The sequence below is a fragment of the Sesamum indicum genome, linkage group LG5 (assembly GCF_026168435.1).
Source record: "Sesamum indicum cultivar Baizhima isolate 11 linkage group LG5, ASM2616843v1, whole genome shotgun sequence".
Lineage (NCBI taxonomy): Eukaryota > Viridiplantae > Streptophyta > Magnoliopsida > Lamiales > Pedaliaceae > Sesamum > Sesamum indicum.
The window spans coordinates 13,250,359-13,271,169 of NC_142661.1; the positions used below are offsets into that span (position 1 = coordinate 13,250,359).

General features: G+C 33.8%; 1 protein-coding gene across 3 annotated transcripts; it reads left to right on the plus strand.

Moving 5' to 3' along the window:
* Window positions 1–13,395: 13,395 nt before the first annotated feature.
* On the plus strand, window positions 13,396–17,084 carry LOC105162254 (putative flavin-containing monooxygenase 1). 3 transcript variants are annotated; one of them, XM_011080249.3, is made up of 6 exons: window positions 13,396–13,523; window positions 13,603–14,082; window positions 15,287–15,524; window positions 15,652–15,830; window positions 15,927–16,285; window positions 16,515–17,084. In XM_011080249.3, the coding sequence occupies exons 2-6, from the start codon at window positions 13,645–13,647 to the stop codon at window positions 16,858–16,860; spliced, it is 1,560 nt and encodes a 519-aa protein (XP_011078551.2). In that variant the 5' UTR covers window positions 13,396–13,523; window positions 13,603–13,644; the 3' UTR covers window positions 16,861–17,084. The 3 variants fall into 3 exon arrangements, with proteins under 3 accessions (XP_011078551.2, XP_088737028.1, XP_011078550.2); XM_088880902.1 differs by having other exon boundaries at window positions 13,408–14,082; window positions 16,472–16,815; XM_011080248.3 differs by having other exon boundaries at window positions 13,411–14,082.
* Window positions 17,085–20,811: the final 3,727 nt, after the last annotated feature.

The window sequence follows — 20,811 nt, forward strand, 5'->3', positions numbered from 1 at the left end:
ACGAAGTGCTTAAGGAAGAGTAGCCCTCAAGAAGTGAGGAAAAGACTCAATGTTGAGGGGAACTAAGGAAGAAGGAGAGACACCTACTAAGGTCCAACCAGCCGAGGAGGTACTAGCTATAGAACTTATACTCGGGAATCCAAAAAAAAAACTACCCAAATTGGTTCCCAAATGGAAGACACAATCCAAGGAGAAGTACTTCAGTGTCTACGACGAAATATAAATATTTTCGCTTGGACCCCCCATGACTTGGAGGGGAATGATTCAGGCGTTATCATTTATCACCTTAACATAGACCCCTACCTCAAATTTGTGAAGCAGAAGAAAAGGCACTTCAGACTCGAGAAAGATAAAATTACCCAAGTTGAGGTAGATAAACTATTAACAACGAGACATATCAGGAAAATACAATCCCTGAGTTGTTGTCGTATGTCGTTCTAGTACCTAAGCCAGGACGAAAGTGGAGGATGCAATAGACTTCAAGGATCTTAACAAAGCACGTCCTAAGGACTTTTACCACTTGCCCAGGATAAATTAATTGGTAGATTCTACGTCTGAGTGCAAATTACTGAATATTATGGATGGCTCACAAGGATACCATCAAATCATGATGGCTCCCGAGGATCATAAATGAATCAGTGTGACGCTCCTCAGTGCTAATACCATTTTATGCTAAGTTAATTTCCACGAATAATTATGATTATTTCCATAGATAACACAAGCCATTCGATAATTGATTATATCACATACTCCATCGATACAACTTGTAGGAGTGTCAGCTCTTTCACCATCTTTCTACATATCTCAGTCACATATAACAGACAAAATTATTATAACTTGCTCAGAAGTCATTCTTTCTTCTATTATATCATTAGCATTCTCAATCTAATTTATTGACTTGTGAGTGGAACACCGCGTAATGGCCCCACTTGACTCAGAATGAACAACATAGACTTTTTTCCTGGAGAGTGAATATAACCCAATGTCTACACTTGAAAAATGTTGCAGAGGGATGTGCTTGCGACTCAGTAAGTAAACAATCAACCCCAACTATACATGTAATTTTTTCTTTAGTTCAACAAGATAACAATAAGCAATAGATACCACATGTCACCAATTAGATTCCATTATATCTCATTTGATTAACGATACACACATCTCACAACAAGACAATCAATCAAACTCTTCTCTCTAGTATACTTACAAGATGGTGATTAGGATCTTTCTCCACCAACTCATCCTCACTTTCACCGTAATAAGTTTAAGTAACTCCCATTTGAGTGCGACACAGGCTAGATTTGCCACACAAGCTATCCACAAAGCCTAGTTTTCCACACAGGTTGAAGTTGCCAAATAGGCTAGTTTTTTATTATCAAAGGGGTATTCATATAATCATTATATTTAGTTTTCATTACTCCCTCATGTCTCCATATCACCTTTCTTGTAAGCAACTAGTCAAGTAAGACCACACATCATTACATCTCTTCAATCACATTCATATGGTCACATCCATACACTCTTGAAGCATGAAAAATACACTTTACATCATATTTCCACGATATCAGCATCCAAAGTACAACATCTAATGAATCATACAATCTTGCTTTCACCGAACCATCATTCAACCGAAACTGTGTGCATCAAATATACCTTCTTCCCAAGTATTAGCCACACAATCATATGTTTACATAAAAGGAAAATGGTGCACATATATATAGATGTTGTTAAATGTTACTTACCTTGCTTCCCACATAATCATTCAACTCAACCATCCATCAAGTATAGCCTCTTCATCGTTAATAGCAATTCAATCATAGATTTTCATAAAGATAATATAAAGATAAAATAGTACATATAGATGACATCAATCGTTTACTTATCATTGTGTATTGTTTTTATTTTTTTGAAAGTAAAATATTTTCTCTAATATTTATAAGAATACTTTCTGTATCATTCTTTGTTTCTGTAAATTGTGGATGTTGTTATTATTTTTATGAAATTCTGTGTTTTTTTTTATTTTTTTATTGTTAAAATGCATTTTGTATTAAAATTTTGTCTCAAACTAATTTTTTTAAACATTAAATTTTTCTTGAAAATTATTTTCTGAAATATTAAATATTGAATTTTTTTAATTTGAATACTTTAATAAATATTTTCTGAAAAAAATTCAATTTTTTCATGAAATTGCATAATTGCATAATTTCTGAAAATGATTTTTCAGAAATATTAATTTTTTTCTAAAATATTTTTTCAAAAACATTTTCTGAAAAAAAATTGTCTTTTTCTAAAAATATTTTCCATAAATTGTGTAATTTCTATAATATTTGAGAGATTTACTGTAATCATTGTGTAATATATAACATTATTGTGTAATATTTATAATTATTGTGCAATTTACGAAATGATAGGATCTCATTTTGTGCTTATTTTAGTAATATTTTAACCTATTTTGTGATCAAAATGCTCCTAATTAAATATTATTTTGCAGCATTAGGACAAATGAAATGAAAAATGAAGAAAAACACCAAAATGGAAATTCGAACGACTCAAACTCAATTTTTGGCAAGAAATTGGAGCTGCTTGGAATACCTTTTGATGAATAAAGAGTTTAACTAGGACTATAATTTTATTTCCTTAAGTCTTTAGTTCAATTAGGAATCTACTTTTAATCCTAGTAGAATTAGCTATCTAGTTATTATATATAGGGATGTAATTTACTTTATGATTAAGCTTTTGAACTCCTCTATTTCTCTATGTTTTTATGATATTTTCTTACTTTACTTTTCATGTGTTCTTCCATGAGCATGTCTAGTTAATTCTTTCATTCCGGTTGAAGACTTGGTGAATGCTTAAATCCAACGAGTTGTGAGATCTAATTTATGCTTTCTACTTTTATTCATATTGGTATTTGTGTTGTTCTCTGTGCTTTGATTACAAATAATCTGATTTATTGTTAAGAATATTTGCCTAGCCAATTGAACTTGCAAATCCGTAATTATTTATTTAGTTCGATAACTAGTGGTAATATAATATAATTGATCATGTAGAAGTTTTTGATTATATTATGGGGAATGCACAATCTAACCTAAATAAATCCTTGTAGGAATTTATTGATTAGAATTGGGTCTTTCTAGTTCTTAATGTTGTCAGTAATAAGGAAAAAATATTTTTTTAGTCCGTCAAGTATGTTCAATTTTAGTTTTAGTCCTATAAGTATGCCCATTTTTTATTAACTCCAGTAACTTGCAAAATTAATTAGTTTTAGTCCTCCGGTCGATTGAATTTATAATTTGCATTGGAAAAGTGACGTGGCATGACACCTAGATGTGTTTTTATTGATTTATAATCCTATGTGGCTAAATTATAATGTGGAAGAAAAGTTGGCCATCTTTTGGAGGGAAGAAAGGTGACTTTTCTTCTCTCCAAACTTGCACAAAAGATGACAAACTTGTATTCCACATCATAATTTTAGCCACATAGGATTATAAATCAACAAAAACGCATCTAGGTATCATGCCATGTCACTTTTCCGGCTCAAATTATAAATTCAATCGACCGGAGGACTAAAACTAATCGATTTTGCAAGTTACTGGAGTTAATAAAAAATAGGCATACTTATAGGACTAAAACTAAAATTGGGCATACTTAACGGACTGAAAAAATATTTCCTATTAATAATTACATCATTTATATAACAATTAGAATAGTTATAAAAATTAGTGTAATTTCATATTTTTAATAATCCCATGTGGGTGGGCAAATTTGTGTTCCTGGTCTTCCATATTTGGCTGCTAGTTATACTGGGCGAACGTGGACTTTTAGAATGAGTCCGTGAAGAACAACTCTGTGGTGTCATCTGCTATCTATTGTTGGGAATTCCATCGACATGCACAATAGGAAGATGGTAAGTAATATATATATATATATATATATATTAAGATTTTATGTTTGATTCTAATACAGGAGACAGAGCTCGTTCAGCCTGTCAAGAAAATGAAATTATTTGTAAGATGCTACAAAAGGAAGGCCGAGGCGGCTTGAGCGGTCCGAGGGCACTGAGGTGGCGGTACATAATAGTAAAACCAAAGTATACCCGTTTTTCAATTTGATCACCCTAGGTTTCCAACATCCATCTGAGTACCCCCGTTAAGTTTCAACCTAATTTTGATGGAAAAATTAGGTGGGAGCTTGTCTATGTAAGGGTATATTTAGCTGTCATTTTATTCAACGCACGAGAAAATTGTACTTTGATTCATTTTGATTTCAATTTCATAATTGATGACAATAATTTAACAGCAACATTTGATGGTTCCTTTAACCATGTAGCATACTAGGTCGCATCGGTAGACGGGAAGGAGCGAGTAGATTCCAGACTCGCAGGGTACCTCCACAGGTCAGGTGTGCCACGACTTGCTCACACTGTCACAAGTCTGGACATACTTGAGAGACCTACTTCCAGCTCCATAGGACTCCTGATTTGTACAAGGCCCTTAGCGACAATAGAAGAGGCAAGGGATTGACAACTTTCAAAGGTTTTGCAGCCACCACCACTGATGTGAAGGAGGTCGCTGAGAGCTCGACCCCTACAAAGCAGATCGCTAAATTGATAAGCGTCTCATCAAGCTTATGCAAAAAAGGGACGTGCCATTAGATCCACTCACAATAGGCTGTGCCAACTTTGTGTGCGACACCAACGAAGACTTCGTTGGTAATATGTCTGAAACTTCTATTGACTTAGGTTGCTGGATTATAAACACAGGGGTCGCAATCACATATGATCTAATCTTGCCCTCTTCCACTCCTACTCTAAACCTCTGCACACACACTCCATAATCTTATCCAATGGAATTAAGAAGGTTGCACATTACATTGGTGAAGTTCATTTGAACAATGAAGTTACACTCACCAACATCCTCTACATTTCTTCCTTTTTCGTTAATTTGCTCCCGGTCGCTCAACTGTGTTGTAATGAGTCATACTTTTTCCAGTTCGCTAAATCCAGTTGTGTCTTACAGAGGATCGGGTAACTAAGAGAAACCTAGTTGTGCGATCCCTACTCAAGAATCTCTATGTCATCGGACAATATGGTGTAGACCTCCTCTTACAACCTGCGACCCACTGTCATGCCACATCCTCTTCCTATTTTAATACCTGTAATGCCTCTTCTTAGCACCATAGATTAGGACATGCACCTTTACAAGTGCTGAAACAAATTCCTATATTGCACCTAAACAATGAATCAATAAATCTGTCTTGTGAAACTTGTCATAAGGCTAAGCAAACACGAGTTCCATTCCCTTGCAATGACAAACAGTCTAATGCTCCCTTCGATCTTGTTCATGTAGATCTTTGGGTACCATATAGAACTCCCACTCTCTCAAATTGTAACTACATCTTAACCATTCTAGATGATCATAGTCGCAGTCTTTTGACCTATCTCTTTCATCAGAAATCCCAAGTTGCAGCCACTCTCAAAACTTTCCCCAACCTTGTTCTTAACCAATTTAATAATACTGTCAAAGTTTTGCGATCTGACGATGGATCAGAATTCATCAATGACAGCTGGCGTACTCATTGTAGCGACCTAGAAATTATTCACCAAACCTCTTGTGTTTATACCCCTTAGCAAAATAGAGGGTTGAGCGCAAACATTGTCATCTGCTCGATGTAGCACGAGCTCTATTATTCCAAGCTTCCTTGCTCATAAAGTTCTGGGGGGAATCAATTCTCACAGCAACTTACCTCATAAATCGAATCCCTTCAAAATTACTTCAGTGGAAAACTACTTATGAGCTCTTTACGACCTCCCTCGTACCTACACCCATATTCGCACCTTTGGATGCCTTTGCTATGCGACCAACATTGATCCCCATAAACACAAATTCGAGTCTAGGGCCCTCAAATATATCTTGATAGGGATACAGACTATACGACCTTGAAAATAAATGCACTTTCATCTCTAGAGATGTACAGTTTTATGAGGACCAATTTCCTTACTCCACCATAGATCCTGAGACAGCGACCTGCTCACTACCGGTTGTTACTTCACATACCGACCTCGACACCTACAGTCCTCAATCTTTTCCTTCCACTTCCTCATCACCAGATACTCCCACTATTTGCAGCTGCTTGCCTGCACCTCCTCTTCGTCGATTTACCAGGAATACACAACGACCAACCTGGCTTGATGATTGCATATGCCATAGCCGATCTACCTCATCCATTCTTCCAAATAGCCCAGCATATATGTCTTTTGTGGCCTCGTTGTTTGTTTTGCAGGAGCCCAGGTCGTTCGCAGAAGCTGTCCAGCATCAGGAATGGAGAGATGCAATGCGATGCGAATTAGATACCTTGGAGAAAAATAATACCTGGTCGTTGTCTCCATTACCTGAGGAAAAATGGGCAATTGGATGCAAACGGGTTTACAAAACCAAGCTGCAAGCTGATGGCACGGTGGAAAATCACAAAGCTCGTTTGGTGGCAAAGGGTTTTAATCAGGTCGAAGGGGTCGATTACACGGACAACTTCTCTCTGGTCGCAAAGACTGTCATAGTGTGACTATTTCTTGCTGCTACTGCAGCTCGCGGATGGTCTCTACAGTAGCTTGATATCAATAATGCCTTCCTACACGGACATTTGGATGAAGATATCTATATGACTCCACCTGAAATATACATTGTGGCTCCGCACCTAGTTTGCAAATCGGAGAGGTCTCTATACGAGCTGAAGCAAGCATCCCGCCGATGGAACATGGAATTCACGCATCGTCTCACCGCCTATGGTTTTCATCAATCAGCCCATTATCACTGTCTCTTCATTAAGCATACCCCTATAGGTCCCATGGCACTTTTGGTTTATGTAGATGACATATTACTTACTGGACCCTCTTTGTCAGGAATTCAGGAGGTGAAAGACTACCTACACGACCTGTTCACTTTCAAGGATATTGGTGACGCTCGCTACTTTCTTGTGCTAGAAATTGCTCGCAGTACGTAGGGTCTATATGTTTCACAGATAAAGTATGTTCTGGACATCATTCGAGACACAGATCTCAGTCAGGCTAGGTCGACCCCTACGCCTCTACCCCAGGGCTTGAAGCTACGATCCACTACTGATGAACCGCTTTTTAATCCTGATTCATATCGACGCCTTATGGGATGTTTACTATACTCGAGTTTTACTCGCTCGGACATCTCATACTCTGTCCAACAGCTCAGCTGATTTCTCACGTATCCCTGTGACTCTCACTGGCGTGCTGCCCTACATATGGTTCGTAACCTTAAAGGTTGTCCTTCAAAAGGATTGGTCTTCCCTTCACATAACTCTTTGGTGTTGAAGGCCTACTGCGACGCGAATTGGACCTCCTGCCCAGGTTCCAGGGGCTCGCTCACTGATTTTTGCATATTTCTTGGACCAGCCTTATTATCCTGGAAGACTAAGAAACAGGCTACTGTCTCCAGGTCGTCTGCTGAGGCAGAATATCAGAGTTTTGCTGCCACTATCTGCGAACTGCGTGGCTCACGTACATCCTTACTAATCTTGGTTTTACTACTCCTATGGTCATCGATCTCTTCTGTGATAACAAAGCGGCTCTACACATTTTGGCCAACCCTATGTTCCATGAATGAACTAAACATATCGAACTAGACTGTCATTTAGTTCGTGATGCCTACAAGGAGGCCTTCATCTCACCTTCCTTTGTGCAAAGTTTGTTGGAGCTTGCTGATTTGTATACTAAAATCTTGCCCATTTCCACCATCACCACCATGCTTTTCAAGTTGGCCTTGTTCTCGTTCGAGCTACGTCCAACTTGTAGGGGGCTGTTGAGAATTTTATCTCTCGGACCTATGATTTTGAGATTGAATACCAAGTCGCATCCGTTGAGGTCGTGGTCCATGACAGTCATCGCGAGATCGCACTTGAGCTAATGCAGTTCCCATTGCAGCACTCCATAAGGTTGCTATTTCTGAGGTCACATCTCAGGTCGCACATGCCACATCTACAGATTTGTTAGATACAAAATAGATACTCCCTAACTACCTTTTTTCTCTTTTATGTAACAAATTTGGTTAGTTAGTTTGGTGGTTACGCTCATTGTATATTTAATCCCTTGTATACCTTCATTTGTGGATGATGAGTATTATTATAGAAAACTAGAGAGGATTTTCTCTACAATGACTTTCTCTTGCATTCCTTCTTGCTTTGAATATATGAAATTCAATAGGAATTTAATTCTTATTACTACAAAGGAAGGATACCGACATAAGAAATGCACTTCATTAGTTTTTGGATTAAACATATTTTGTCCCTTTGAACTATTTTTAATATAATATTTACTCCTTAAACTAACAAATATAACACTTATTCTTTTTAGTTGGACAAAATTATCACTCATATCTTAAATAATTATATTATTCTCAATATTATAACTACTAATTTGGTTTGGAGTAATAAGTTAATGTGTATAATAAAAACACAACAAAATATAATATCCCAACAACTAATATATACTTTTGGAAAGAAATTGAGAATAATATTGAGAGTAAATATATTTTTTTTCATATTTTTAAATAAAGAATAGATATGTAATTACATTTCTATTGAAAAGATTAAATATTTATTAACTTAATTTTGTTACCTGATTAATAAAATCTTGTACGTGAAATTTTTTTCTGTATTTATTTATACTCATTTATCACTTAACTTTGAGTCTGTAAAATATAATAAAATTTTAACTATTTAATTTACTTATTATATTTTACTTTATTACAATTAAAACATATTTTTTAAATTAATTTTTAATTAAACTTAAAATATAAAATTGTTAGAAAAAGAAATTCTTTGAACTAAATATATATTATAATATAAGGACAATATTATTCAAATATTTAGTTGGAAATGATAAGTGTTATATTTGTCCCTCTATACTTTTTAAAATCGAGCAATTTACCTTCTTATATAGTGATATATATTGTTTCATTTTAAAAAAAAATATAGGGAGCTAATTGTTGTATTTTAAAAGATACGGGGAGGTAAATCACTATTTACTTTTTTATAAGGGGATAATTTGCTCATTTGCGATATCACAAGGGGTTGTTTGCATTTTTCCCCTATTGTAAACATCAAACTTATACATTATACGACTTATCACAATGTAATTATCCGGCTATAATCATCATGTATCCGAAATCTTTTTTATCTAAATCAGTTCTGATCAAATCAAAATAATTACACAGTAAAAAAAATACTCGTGACATAATTGGTCACTTTCAGTAAACGTATGTTAATTATTGAGTAAAAATATCCGGACCTGCAAAGTGAAAGAGACCTCATTCTTGTTGCGAAATAATGGAATGGCAAACAGAGGCACCCATTTATTCACTTGTTGCCAGAAAAATGTCAACCCCACCAAGAACAGGGCCAAACTCGACAGCTAGTTCTTGACGTACACGACAACAACTGATCCATCCGTCATATGTCCAAAAGATTTTATTAATTATTTTATTCAAAATATAAATTAATTCCTATTTCATTACGTCTTAAGAAAATATATATTTTATTTTCTAAAAAGCATCTTAAAAAATGAGGATATGATATTCTTGCACGAAACTTTGATTTTGTTGTCTAATTTTTTTGTTTAAATAAACGATTACTTGTGAGTTTCTTTTCAGAAATATATTTCAAACATATGATTATGACTATTATAGTTTTTTATGTAATAGTTTTTACGCATCACATGAATTATCATAACTCTCTTTAACAATGATTATATAATTGTCATGATTAAAAATAAATCATAATAAATAGTTATTGATCACCATCAAGCAACGGTTGTTGGCCTTGATTTTTGTGAGTGTAGCTAAAATATTTCGTTATAACATGGCAAAAATATTTGCAATAATTCGTAATCAGGAAACATATTTCGATGGTGGATAAGTTGAATTTTTACAATTTTTTCATTTAATTATGATTAATAATAATTATTAAGTGTGATTTTAATTCATAGCCAATAATAGTTTTTTTAATGCTATCTTATAACCCATTATTTAAAAAATAATTATTCTCCACATTATTGTGGACGCTATGATCATACCTAGAATTTATGGTTTTGATGGATACATAAATAATTGATACCCATGCTACAATTATGATTAATTAATATTTTTATAATATTTTAAATTTTTACCTTAATAATTAGCTAGGGTAAATTACGTTAATGATCTCATATATTAGATTTAATTATACAGGCAATTCTTATATTTTATAAAATTACAAATATATTTTTTAAAAAAGTGTCAGTATAATATGTATACCTTAGGGATTGCTCGACTAGACATTCACAACATAATAGAATGTATCCTTTATAATTGCAATTTCAACTCGAAGGATTTATTTATAATTTTACAAAGGACGGAAATCATTCATATAATTGAACCTAAAAAATCTCTATATAATTACCTTAATAATTAAATATATAAAAAATGTATATTTCTTCTCCTATACCCAAATATATATATATATATGTCATTTCAATCAAATACATTTCGTCACACTCTTTTTCATATTTTTTTATAGGATTTAATCCAATTTATTCTTTTTTGATATTATAAAGGGATAATTATGATCATCCTTTTTACACAAACCACCCTTCACTTTTGAAAAGTTACAGAAATCATCCTTAACAGCCTTTAAAACTCAAAAATGCCCCTGTTGACTAGGTCAATCATTAAAATAATTTTTCAAATACAGAAATAACTTTAGGGGTGTTTCTGTAATTATCAAAAGATAGAATGGGTATCAAAGTAATATTTATGAAGATTAGTAATATGATTCCATATATTTTTTTATTATTTATACTAATTTTTAATTTAAATTTAAACTTAAATTATTTTATGAACTTTTTTATTGAATTTCTATATAAAATTGCACCTTTTAATAATTAAAATATTACATTATTCAATTAATATATAAATAAAATTAGTTTATAGATTATAAATTTAAATTAATTTATCACACTTGTATAAAATTATTAAAATTAAAAGATTAGTTATCTTCTATTTTTATTTATAACTAAGTTTTACTAAAATGATAGTTAAGAATAATTTATGTATTTTATATAAATCTAATTAGAATAAATAAAATGAATTAATTTGCTTACTAAAAAATATTTTAAAGAAACGGAGGTTAGGGTGGGCATGACGGTGTGTTTGGGGAAGAAGGGATAATATTTTTAAAATAAATAATTTAATGATTTAAAAGATCTTTTTAGTAAATAAATTATTTATTCTATTAATTCTAATATGATTTATATAACTATATAAATTATTTTTAATTTTAATTTTAGTAAAGTTTAGTTATAAATAAAAATAGAGGATAAATAATCTTTTAATTTTAATTATTTTACTAAGGGATAATTTATTTATTAATTAAATAAATTAATCTTTTAATTATTAAAAGGTGCAATTTTATATAGAGGTTCAATAAAAAAGTTTAATATAATAATTTATATTTAAATTAAAATTAGGAAAAATAATAAAAAAAAATATAGGGTCATATTACTCATTTTCATAAATATTACTTTAACACAAGTCAACAGGGGCATTTTTGAATTTTAAAAGTTGTTAGGGGTGGTTTCTGTAACTTTTCAAAAGGGATGAGGGGGTGTAAATATAATTATCCCTATTATAAATGAACGAAAAATACCCTCTATAAGAAATAGTAATTTACCCTCTGTATTTTTTAAAATAAGGAATTTACCTCCCTAGACAGAGAAGTAAGTTGTTTTATTTTAAAAAATACAAAGAGATAAATTGCTGAATTTTAAAAAATACAGAAAAATAAATTCTATTTTTTTCTCATAGAGGGCTAATTGGCTCATTTATAGTATGACAAGAATATTGCTTGTATTAAATCCTTGTTCTTTTTGTAACATGTGATTCATTATATTAATATGTGAACTCAAAAACTAGTTAAATATAGTAATAATTCAAAAATAGGACAAAATGCATAAAATCCCCCTGTATTTCAAATAGTTTGCAAAAAAAAAACTCTCTTGTTATGAAAATAGGATAAAAGCCCCCTTTGTTTTGTAAAACTCATCAACAAACACCCCGCTGCTAGTTTCTTTCCTAAGGCTCTAAGACTCAAAAAGTCTGACTTATTCCCTTCTTACATTCACTTACAGTGAGAATTGCCTGCCCTATAATTGAAGAAAAAAAGGCTAATCCCCTCTAGTCTAGCTCATAGCCAACTCTCATCCCCTGCCGCTCATAGTTCTTGCTTTCATCCGAGGGTAGAAGCCTTAGGGAGGAGTTGATTAACATTCTTACGCTTTGGGGACTGGTTTAGGAGTCATTTCTTTCCAGATAGGCAAGAAATTAACCGAAGGTGCATTACACGTGTTTTTTGTGCATGTGGGGGTATTTTTTTAACTGTTTTTACCATTTTCTTAGGTTTTGTTTACTAAAATACCCTTTTGTAATTTTATTTTATTTTTATGTTTTTATTAATTTAAATTGAAATATTAAATATTAAATTAAATTATATTTAAATTCAAATAATTTTAAATTGTTAATTGTGAAATCTAAAATTATTTTTAATTAATTAAAAATATATTTAATTAAAATAATTATTATTATAACTATTCTTAATTAGCCAAAATATTTAATTATTATAATTATTTAAAATATTCTTACTAAAATATATTTTAATTAATATAAATAAAATTAATTGAAAAAATTTAGAAAAAGAAAAACTAAACAATTTCACCCCTTTTTCGCCGGAAATTTGTTTCTAAGTTTTCGGCGCCTTCCGGACGATTTTTCGACGGCCAATGGTACCATTCGAATTCTCTCTCCAAGACAAACATTTATATATCTTCAATTTGAGTTTTTGCCAATTAGAGAGATTGTGCTCAAACCACGACCGCCGAACATGTTGCTGTCCATTCATCTCCGTCCAGTTGAATCTCAGTCTCAAACCACCACCGTAAGACTCGTCTTTTCAAGACAATTCTAAACCAACCTCACCCAATTTGATAAAAACTTTACGAAAATATGACGATTTTAATAAATTGCGCTGCCGCAAGGCCCACAACGAGATGGTGGTGGGGTGGGGGGGGGGGGGGAGCGGCGGTTGGGGTGGGGTAGTTAATTTTTTTAATATATAATAATAATATATTTTTAAAATTTTATTATTTATATATAATATAAGTTAAATAATTTGTTGAATCTAGAATTTTTATTTAATACTGTTAGTTGGATTTAACGGAAATGAACAATTGAGCTAAGTTTTGCACAACACAAGAGAACTTTTAGCCTAATCTCATAATAGTAGGATTTGTTTTTTTACAAACTTTTTGAAATACAGGAAATTTTATGCATTTTATCCTAAAAAGATACATCCAAATAAGATTAAAAAACACCAGGAAGTACTACAACACTAGATATATACCCAGGTTTCTTAATTGAAGCCGACATCCTTTTGATCACGAGGCTTCTGTAACTCTTCCACATTGAGATAAGGTAAATTAATCGTAAGAAATCAACCATAAAATCTACTTTTTCGCATCTAAGAGGCGAATTCTCATCATTTAGCATCCAGGCTCAGGCTACTCTTCAAAGCAGTAGCAAGATTCAAGAACTAATGGAGAAAAGGGTGGCGATCATTGGGGCTGGAATCAGCGGCCTCCTCGCCTGCAAATACGCAGCATCAAGAGGCTTTAACCCCGTTGTGTTCGAGGCAGACGAGCAGGTTGGTGGGCTGTGGAATCACACCATTGAGTCCACCAGGCTCCAGAACATCAAAGATTTCTTCCAGTTCTCTGATTTTCCATGGCCGTCTTCTGTGCAAGACGCGCTGCCTACCAACGCGCAGCTGCTGGAGTATCTGCAGTCTTATGCTCGTCACTTTGAGCTGTTGCCCTACATAAAGTTCAACTCCAAAGTCGTCAGCGTAAGTTACGTGGGAGAAAGTGAGGAGGAGATGCAGAGTTGGGAACTGTGGGGTGGGAGTGGAAAGGCGTTTGGGTCCAAAGGGAAATGGAACCTAAAAGTTCTTCACACCAAAGAAGAGTCTGTTGAGGTAAATTGATATAATATGCTGTTTTGTAATGATTAATACATTGATATTAGTTTGTTGGAATCAAATTAATTAGAAATTAAGTATATATATATTTATTTTATGTAATTAATTATTTTTTTTAAATTATATAATTAATTATACGATAAGTATGTTGTACTCACTGTATAATTAATTTAAATTTATTTAATTATGATAAATAATATTAATTTATCTTAATTTTAAAATGTAATTATTTATAATATGAAAAAAATTCATCTTCTTGTAGAGCAATTACGAAAGATAGCTAACCGGTGATTTTTGTTGTATGCATGACATCTGTCTCTGTCTCTCGCTCTGTCAAAGTTTGAAGTCTTGACAAGGATCTTAATTCATGATTGTTTTTGTAGTATTATAATATTTACCACAAATTTTAATCGTAACTACGAATATTTGTAATCAATAATAATTGTTTTAGTAAAATTTGTAGAAAAAATTTGTATAAATAGCCCATACATCATAAATTGTACATAAAACTATTCCTATATGTTATACATAATTGATGAGTGTTGTTTATTATAAGAGTATATTTATTTTTTCATAATGAGAAAATATATATGCAGGAGCAATTTATCTCTAAACTAAGTAATATCTATTTCTTCTTGGGTTTAATTTTCTTTTTTGTTTGTGGACATATTTTAATTTATATCTTGCAATTTTCCGAAAAGCTTTCACAGTTTTATTTAGTTATCAATTATATGACAAATATAATATAATCATCGTATAGTTATCTTTGTTTGCTGGACCCAGTTCGACTTAGAATCTGTGTGACTAGCTTCAATTCTTCGACCCCAATTTGGCTAGAATTTAATGGATTAAAGGCAATTTTCGTCACCTAATTTCAGGTCATTCTCGTTTTAGTCCCCTAAGTTAATAGAATTCCATTTTGGTCCCATAAAACTGAAAAAATCTCAATTTTGGTACAAATTTGGTCGGAAAGTTAAGTCACTCGCCGGAAAAAATCACATGTCGCATGTGACTTTTTAAATCGGGGCTTGCATTGTGATTGGCTGAAAATAAAGGGCTGAAAGGCAATTTTCGTCCCCTAAATTCATGCCAATTTCCGGTTCAAAGTGCAAATAGACCTCACTAGATTGTATGCATGCCTGGACTTATGTAGCTGATGTCTGCTATTTGCTCTGTATCTCTCGCTTGTGGTGCATGGCAGGAGTATGTTGCTGAATTTGTGGTTATCTGCATCGGAAGATTCAGCGGCCTGCCAGAAATCCCGTCGTTCCCTCCAGGATACGGCCCCGAAGTTTTCTCAGGAAAAGTGTTGCACTCCATGGACTACTCTGCTATGGACAATGCCAGCGCTGCAGAGTTCATCAAAGGAAAAAGGATTGCGGTAATCGGTTCAGGGAAATCCGCAATCGACGTTGCATTTGAATGCGCAAAGGCAAATGGTAAGGACTTTTCTCCTACATTTGTATATATACGGTTCATGCTACTGCATGAAATGCTTTGTGGAGTTAAGAGGATGTGATGTTCGGAAATTTTGTATATATTCTAATTTATGGACTCGTCCGACAGGGAACGACATCCCTTGCACGGTGATCCAAAGAACCATTCACTGGATGCTTCCTCACGATGCGCAGCCATGGGGAGTCAGTTTGGGTTTCTTGTGTTTCAGTCGCTTCCCCGAGCTACTGGTTCATAAGCCCGGTGAAGGCTTCTTATCCAGCGTCCTGGCGACGTCACTTTCGCCTTTGGTAAATCAACCTTCTTGTACTCAGAAACACATTTTTTGTGTTGAATGTCGAGACAAATAGCATGCTTATTCGTCTATATTTTTCTCCACATTTTAGCGATGGGGGATGTCTAAGTTCATTCAAAGCTACCTAAGATGGAAACTTCCCTTGAAAAAGTACAATATGATTCCAAAAGAGAATGTTCTCCAAGAAACGTCATCTTGCCAGATACTCTTTCTACCACCATACTTCTTCGACAAAGTGGAAGACGGAAGCATCGTTTTGAAGAAATCGCACCACTTTAGATTCTGCAAAGAAGGTTTGATCCTGGATGGAGAAGATGATCCCGTTGAGGCAGATATCGTGATCTATGCAACTGGATATAAAGGTGATGAGAAGCTCAAAAACATCTTTTCTTCTCCGACTTTTCAGAACTGCATGGCAGGATCTCCAACCTCCGCAATTCCTCTATACAGGTAAAGTATTGAAATATACATACGTGTATGAATGTGCCCCTGACCTATTTACCAATCTCTAATGTTGCTTCTGGGAATAATTACATTGACGCCTCCTGAACCTAAGTAATGATGTTTTCATTACATTGACTCGGTCCCAGTGTAATGAAAATAGAACTGACAAGAGGTGTTGGTGTAGTTATTCAGACAAATGATCCGCCTGTGCGATGATCAATTTGCGCTACTGCAGACAAATGATCCATCCAAGGATTCCACAGCTAGCGGTTATAAGCTACTCGGAGTCTCTTTCAAATCTCTATACATTCGAGATGAGGTGTAAGTGGCTAGGATACTTTCTGGACGAGGCCTTCAAGTTGCCGAGCATTAAAGAAATGGAAGAGGACATCAAGATTTGGGAGAAGTATATGAAGAGATACTCAGCCAATGGTAAGTCCAGACGAGCTTGTATCGGAGGTGTTGCCATCTGGTACAATGATCAACTATGCAAAGATATTGGATGCAATCCAAGAAGAAAGAAGGGTTTTTTCGCAGATTTATTTGAGCCATATGGATTGGCGGACTACAAAGAATTATAAACCCGGCTTCTAATTTATCGCGATGATCTTCGAGAATGAAGAATAGGGAACTCGGCATTTCGCCTATTATAGATTTAGTTAATTTCTCATAAGTTCAATGTTTGGAACTTGGTTGTAGAGGGCTCAGTCGGTCTTTAATTGGTGCAGAAACCTTTTTAAAAAATGGCTAAAATATCGACTGCCATAAATAATTATCGATCAAATAATGTATTAATCCTTGCATATGTTGGGAGAATCATAATTATTGAACTGAATTCCTACATTACATTTGCAGGTAGAGGAGTAATTGAACAAACATTGGATAAGACAGTACCCGACTGAATATTTACTCCAAAAAGGACTTATTTTACCTAATCGTAACATGTGACTTTTAAAAAGCATTCTAAGTTATTTAAGCTCTCCCCTTCTTTCCTTTGAATTCCAATTCAATCCAGTAGGGCACACCAAGAGGGTGTTCAGTTGAGGTCATAAACTTTTAAAATAGTTATACGATATTTGAAAGCTTATAAGGTCTTGAAAATTATTTGGCTAACTTGTTTTTAAAAAGCATAAAAGATCACAAACTTAGATGTTTTGGATATTATTAACTTTTTTTTTAAAAAAAAGTTAACTTCACCCAAAGATTTTTAATCTTAACATCCAACAGACAAAAGCCACTCGTAATTTTGTTAGTATTTCTCTTTCACCTTTTATAGAATTGACATCCCCCCAAGCAAAATTATTTATTTATAAGATTTTAAATCCGAATAACTTGACAATTTTTTTTGGTCATCATAATAGTATGAACATATTATTATGTCAAATACTCTACATCTCGTAGACTTTAATATATTCAAACAGTTTAAGAGCTTATGTTTAAATTAAGATTTCGTAATTTTGAACTTTTGCTACAAGAAAATAGTTAAATAGCTACGAAAAAATTTGATGCTAAAGTTAGATCGAGATAATTAGTAACTAAAATTTTCGTAGCTGATTTATTCTATTTAATATGTATTATAAACAATTCATTGCTAAATTCGCTAGCAAGTAAATTTTCATTGCTAAATATTAGCAAATAAATTCTTGTATTAAATAATGTGATTTAACAACACGAATTTTACTTGGTAATTGCATCGACACTAACCTTTTTGGGGCTTATTGCAATTTTGGTCCTGTATTTATAAGGGGTTGCCAATTTTGGTCCTCTAACTTTTGGACTTGGCAATTTTAGTCCTATAACTTTCAAATATTCATAATTTTGGTCCTTCAGCCTCTTTTTATGACCATTTTTCCCTCCTAGCTAAAATGAACCATGGTCTACTACATGCTTCAAGTTAGGCCTAACATGATTTCGAAATAAATTAAGCCCTCATAAATTCGTATCTTTTTTTGACCGCCTTGTTCCCGGGTATTCCAAGTCTTTGATTTTATTGATTCCTCCAACCACACTACCACAGTAGATGGTTCGCAGGTACTTTACTTGGCTCCTTCAACAAGAAATAGCACAACCCTATTTTGTTTCCTATATTAGGCGTAGAACATACTCCGATATAGGGACTTAATAGAACCTTGGACAATAAATTAAACAGAAGTCTTACTTTTATTGAAGAAATGTATGAAATATTACATAGATATTATATTCTCCATTGGAGGAAATTATTTAGCCTCTCATGTGATAAAGGACTTAACTTGTTAGGGAAACCCGCATAAACTAAGAAATTTGAAAATACAAAGACTCGATTTGAAATATTATGTTTTGAGGAGTTGGAGAAGTTTTCTGATGATTCCCATCTACTTCATTACTTCCTTATTTATAAGTGTTCCGCAGACTTCAAACCCGGACTTCGATTCAAACTCTTTTTTTGAACGTCACTGCGTTCGTCATTACCGCGTCCTTTCCAACTGTTGGTCATAATGGCTTATTGGCCATGTGATTGCTAGCTGAATTTTCAATTTTTTGACTGTTGGCTTCTGTTGTCTTCTGTTGACAGTCTCTTTAACTTTTATATTTTTTGAAAAATTTACTTTGTCTTGTAAATTTTTTTTCTTCTACCCTTGTCCAGTTTCAGCTCGAGTTTCTGTTGGGTAACCCGAATTTTGGTTCAAACAAGGGTTTTTCTTGTGTTTTACAGCAAGGGCATACCTGGCTATGCCATTGCCAAATCATGCAACTTGTTGCATGTTTTTATCCTCGTAGCTTCGATTGTTGGTAGCTTATTTCCCAGATTACATCCTCTTCTGCTCATATAAGCTTTCTGGCGAACTCAGTGCTTTTTCCCATCATGGAATTTAACAGAAACGATCCATTCACTTTGTTTGAGAAAATTTTAAATAGATACTTAACTTTGTCCATCTTAGTGAGACAGACCTATAATCCCCATGATCTTCTGGTGGAGATATCGTCTTCACTAATAGCCGATACCAGGGAAACTCCTCCTGTGACAGTTTTAATTTTGTTGAAAGCTACCATGTCAGCCATTGAACTTCATAAAATAAAATGCTGGATGAGACCCTCTACCTACAGTCCCTGGAGCTACTGATACGGATTTTATCTCCAGAACATCTCCTCTCTTTAAGTGGGGGGTTGTTTTGCCATGAGTTAAAAATCACCCCATTAATCCACTCCAGAAGCTTTGATATTTTCGAAAAACTGGGTGACATAGTATGGACTAAAGCTAGAGCTCCAAAATCATACCATTCTCCAACCTCCTCTAGTTTGGACCCTTCTAGCATCCAAACCCTATTATATTTGTTGGATGTTTCGATGATGGCTTTGCTTGGATTTACTCCTTTGTGGGAAATTAATTTTTTTCCACCTTCGCTAGTATTCCTGCCAAGCAATAGAAGAAGAAGGTATCAATTCATTAGTATTAGCCCTAAAGGTGCCTATCATTGCCCTAAGGCTAATCTCTCTATCTTTTACCTCAAAGACGTTGGGTTGACTTGAATCATTAGGAGTTTGCACTTCTTGTGACTCAACTGATTCCGTTTCACCGGAGTCTGGCAATGGCCTTGTGCAATCGGTACTTGAATTCGACATTACAAGTCTAGAGCCCTGCACTCTAAGGGCATGTTTAGGATCAGTTCATTGGATTTGTCCAACAACTTGGGCATTCGCTGCTAGTTGTCCGAACTTGTTGTTAGGCTCCTCAAGGCTTTTTCCAAAGGTGCCTGAGTCTCAGCGTGATAGAGGTTGCTTCAGATGCCACTATCTCTTGTAATGAAATCTGCAACAACACCCTCATAAGATTTTATAACGATAATATTATAATAATAGTATTGGCATTCAGTTTGCCATCTAATAATACGAGTTTTTTCTATTTTAAAATTCTAATTTATTCTTTAAGAAAGCCTTAACATTAGTATTATCACCTTTTAAAATAAATTTCTTAGTTAGTAAAAATAAAGGTTATTTCTTAAAAGCCTTCCAAACTGCAAAGAATTCATTCCTGTTCCTGTGTCAGACTTTGGCTTGTTGTTAGATAACAACCTTCCTATATATCTACAAGGTTCTTCCCCTATAGTTGTTTTTTTCATGAGCTATTGCACATCGATAGTTATTGGCGTCTGTGTAGACCACCAATTCTCCATCATCTTGCGGTATAGTAAGCTTTGGCAGGTCACTACAAACTTGTTTCAGCTCATGAACCCTTTTCGTGTAGATTTATTCTCCACTTTAAACTTTCCATTTTATTCAAATGTGGTCAGAAATCCTTCCTGTATTTTGCAAGATACTTGATAAAAATACATGCAAAATTAACAACTCCAAAGAAGCTCTACAATGTTTCTTGCCTTTGAGTACATGTGAGAAATTGCAGATTTTATCCACAATATGATTCTGTAACTGAATTCGTGCTTTGTCAATAAGAACTCCTAAAAATTCTATTTTATTGATAGCAATAGTAGCTTTCTTCTCAAAAAATACTAACTCTTCTCTATAGCATGCATCAAAAAATATTTTTAAGATATTTA

Coding starts and splice junctions, on each gene's coding strand:
- LOC105162254 (XM_011080249.3), top strand. CDS start 13,645: ATGGAGAAAAGGGTGGCGATCATTGGGGCTGGAATCAGCGGCCTCCTC. Junction 15,525..15,651: donor TGAATGCGCAAAGGCAAATG/GTAAGGACTTTT, acceptor CTCGTCCGACAG/GGAACGACATCCCTTGCACG. Junction 15,831..15,926: donor CGACGTCACTTTCGCCTTTG/GTAAATCAACCT, acceptor TCCACATTTTAG/CGATGGGGGATGTCTAAGTT.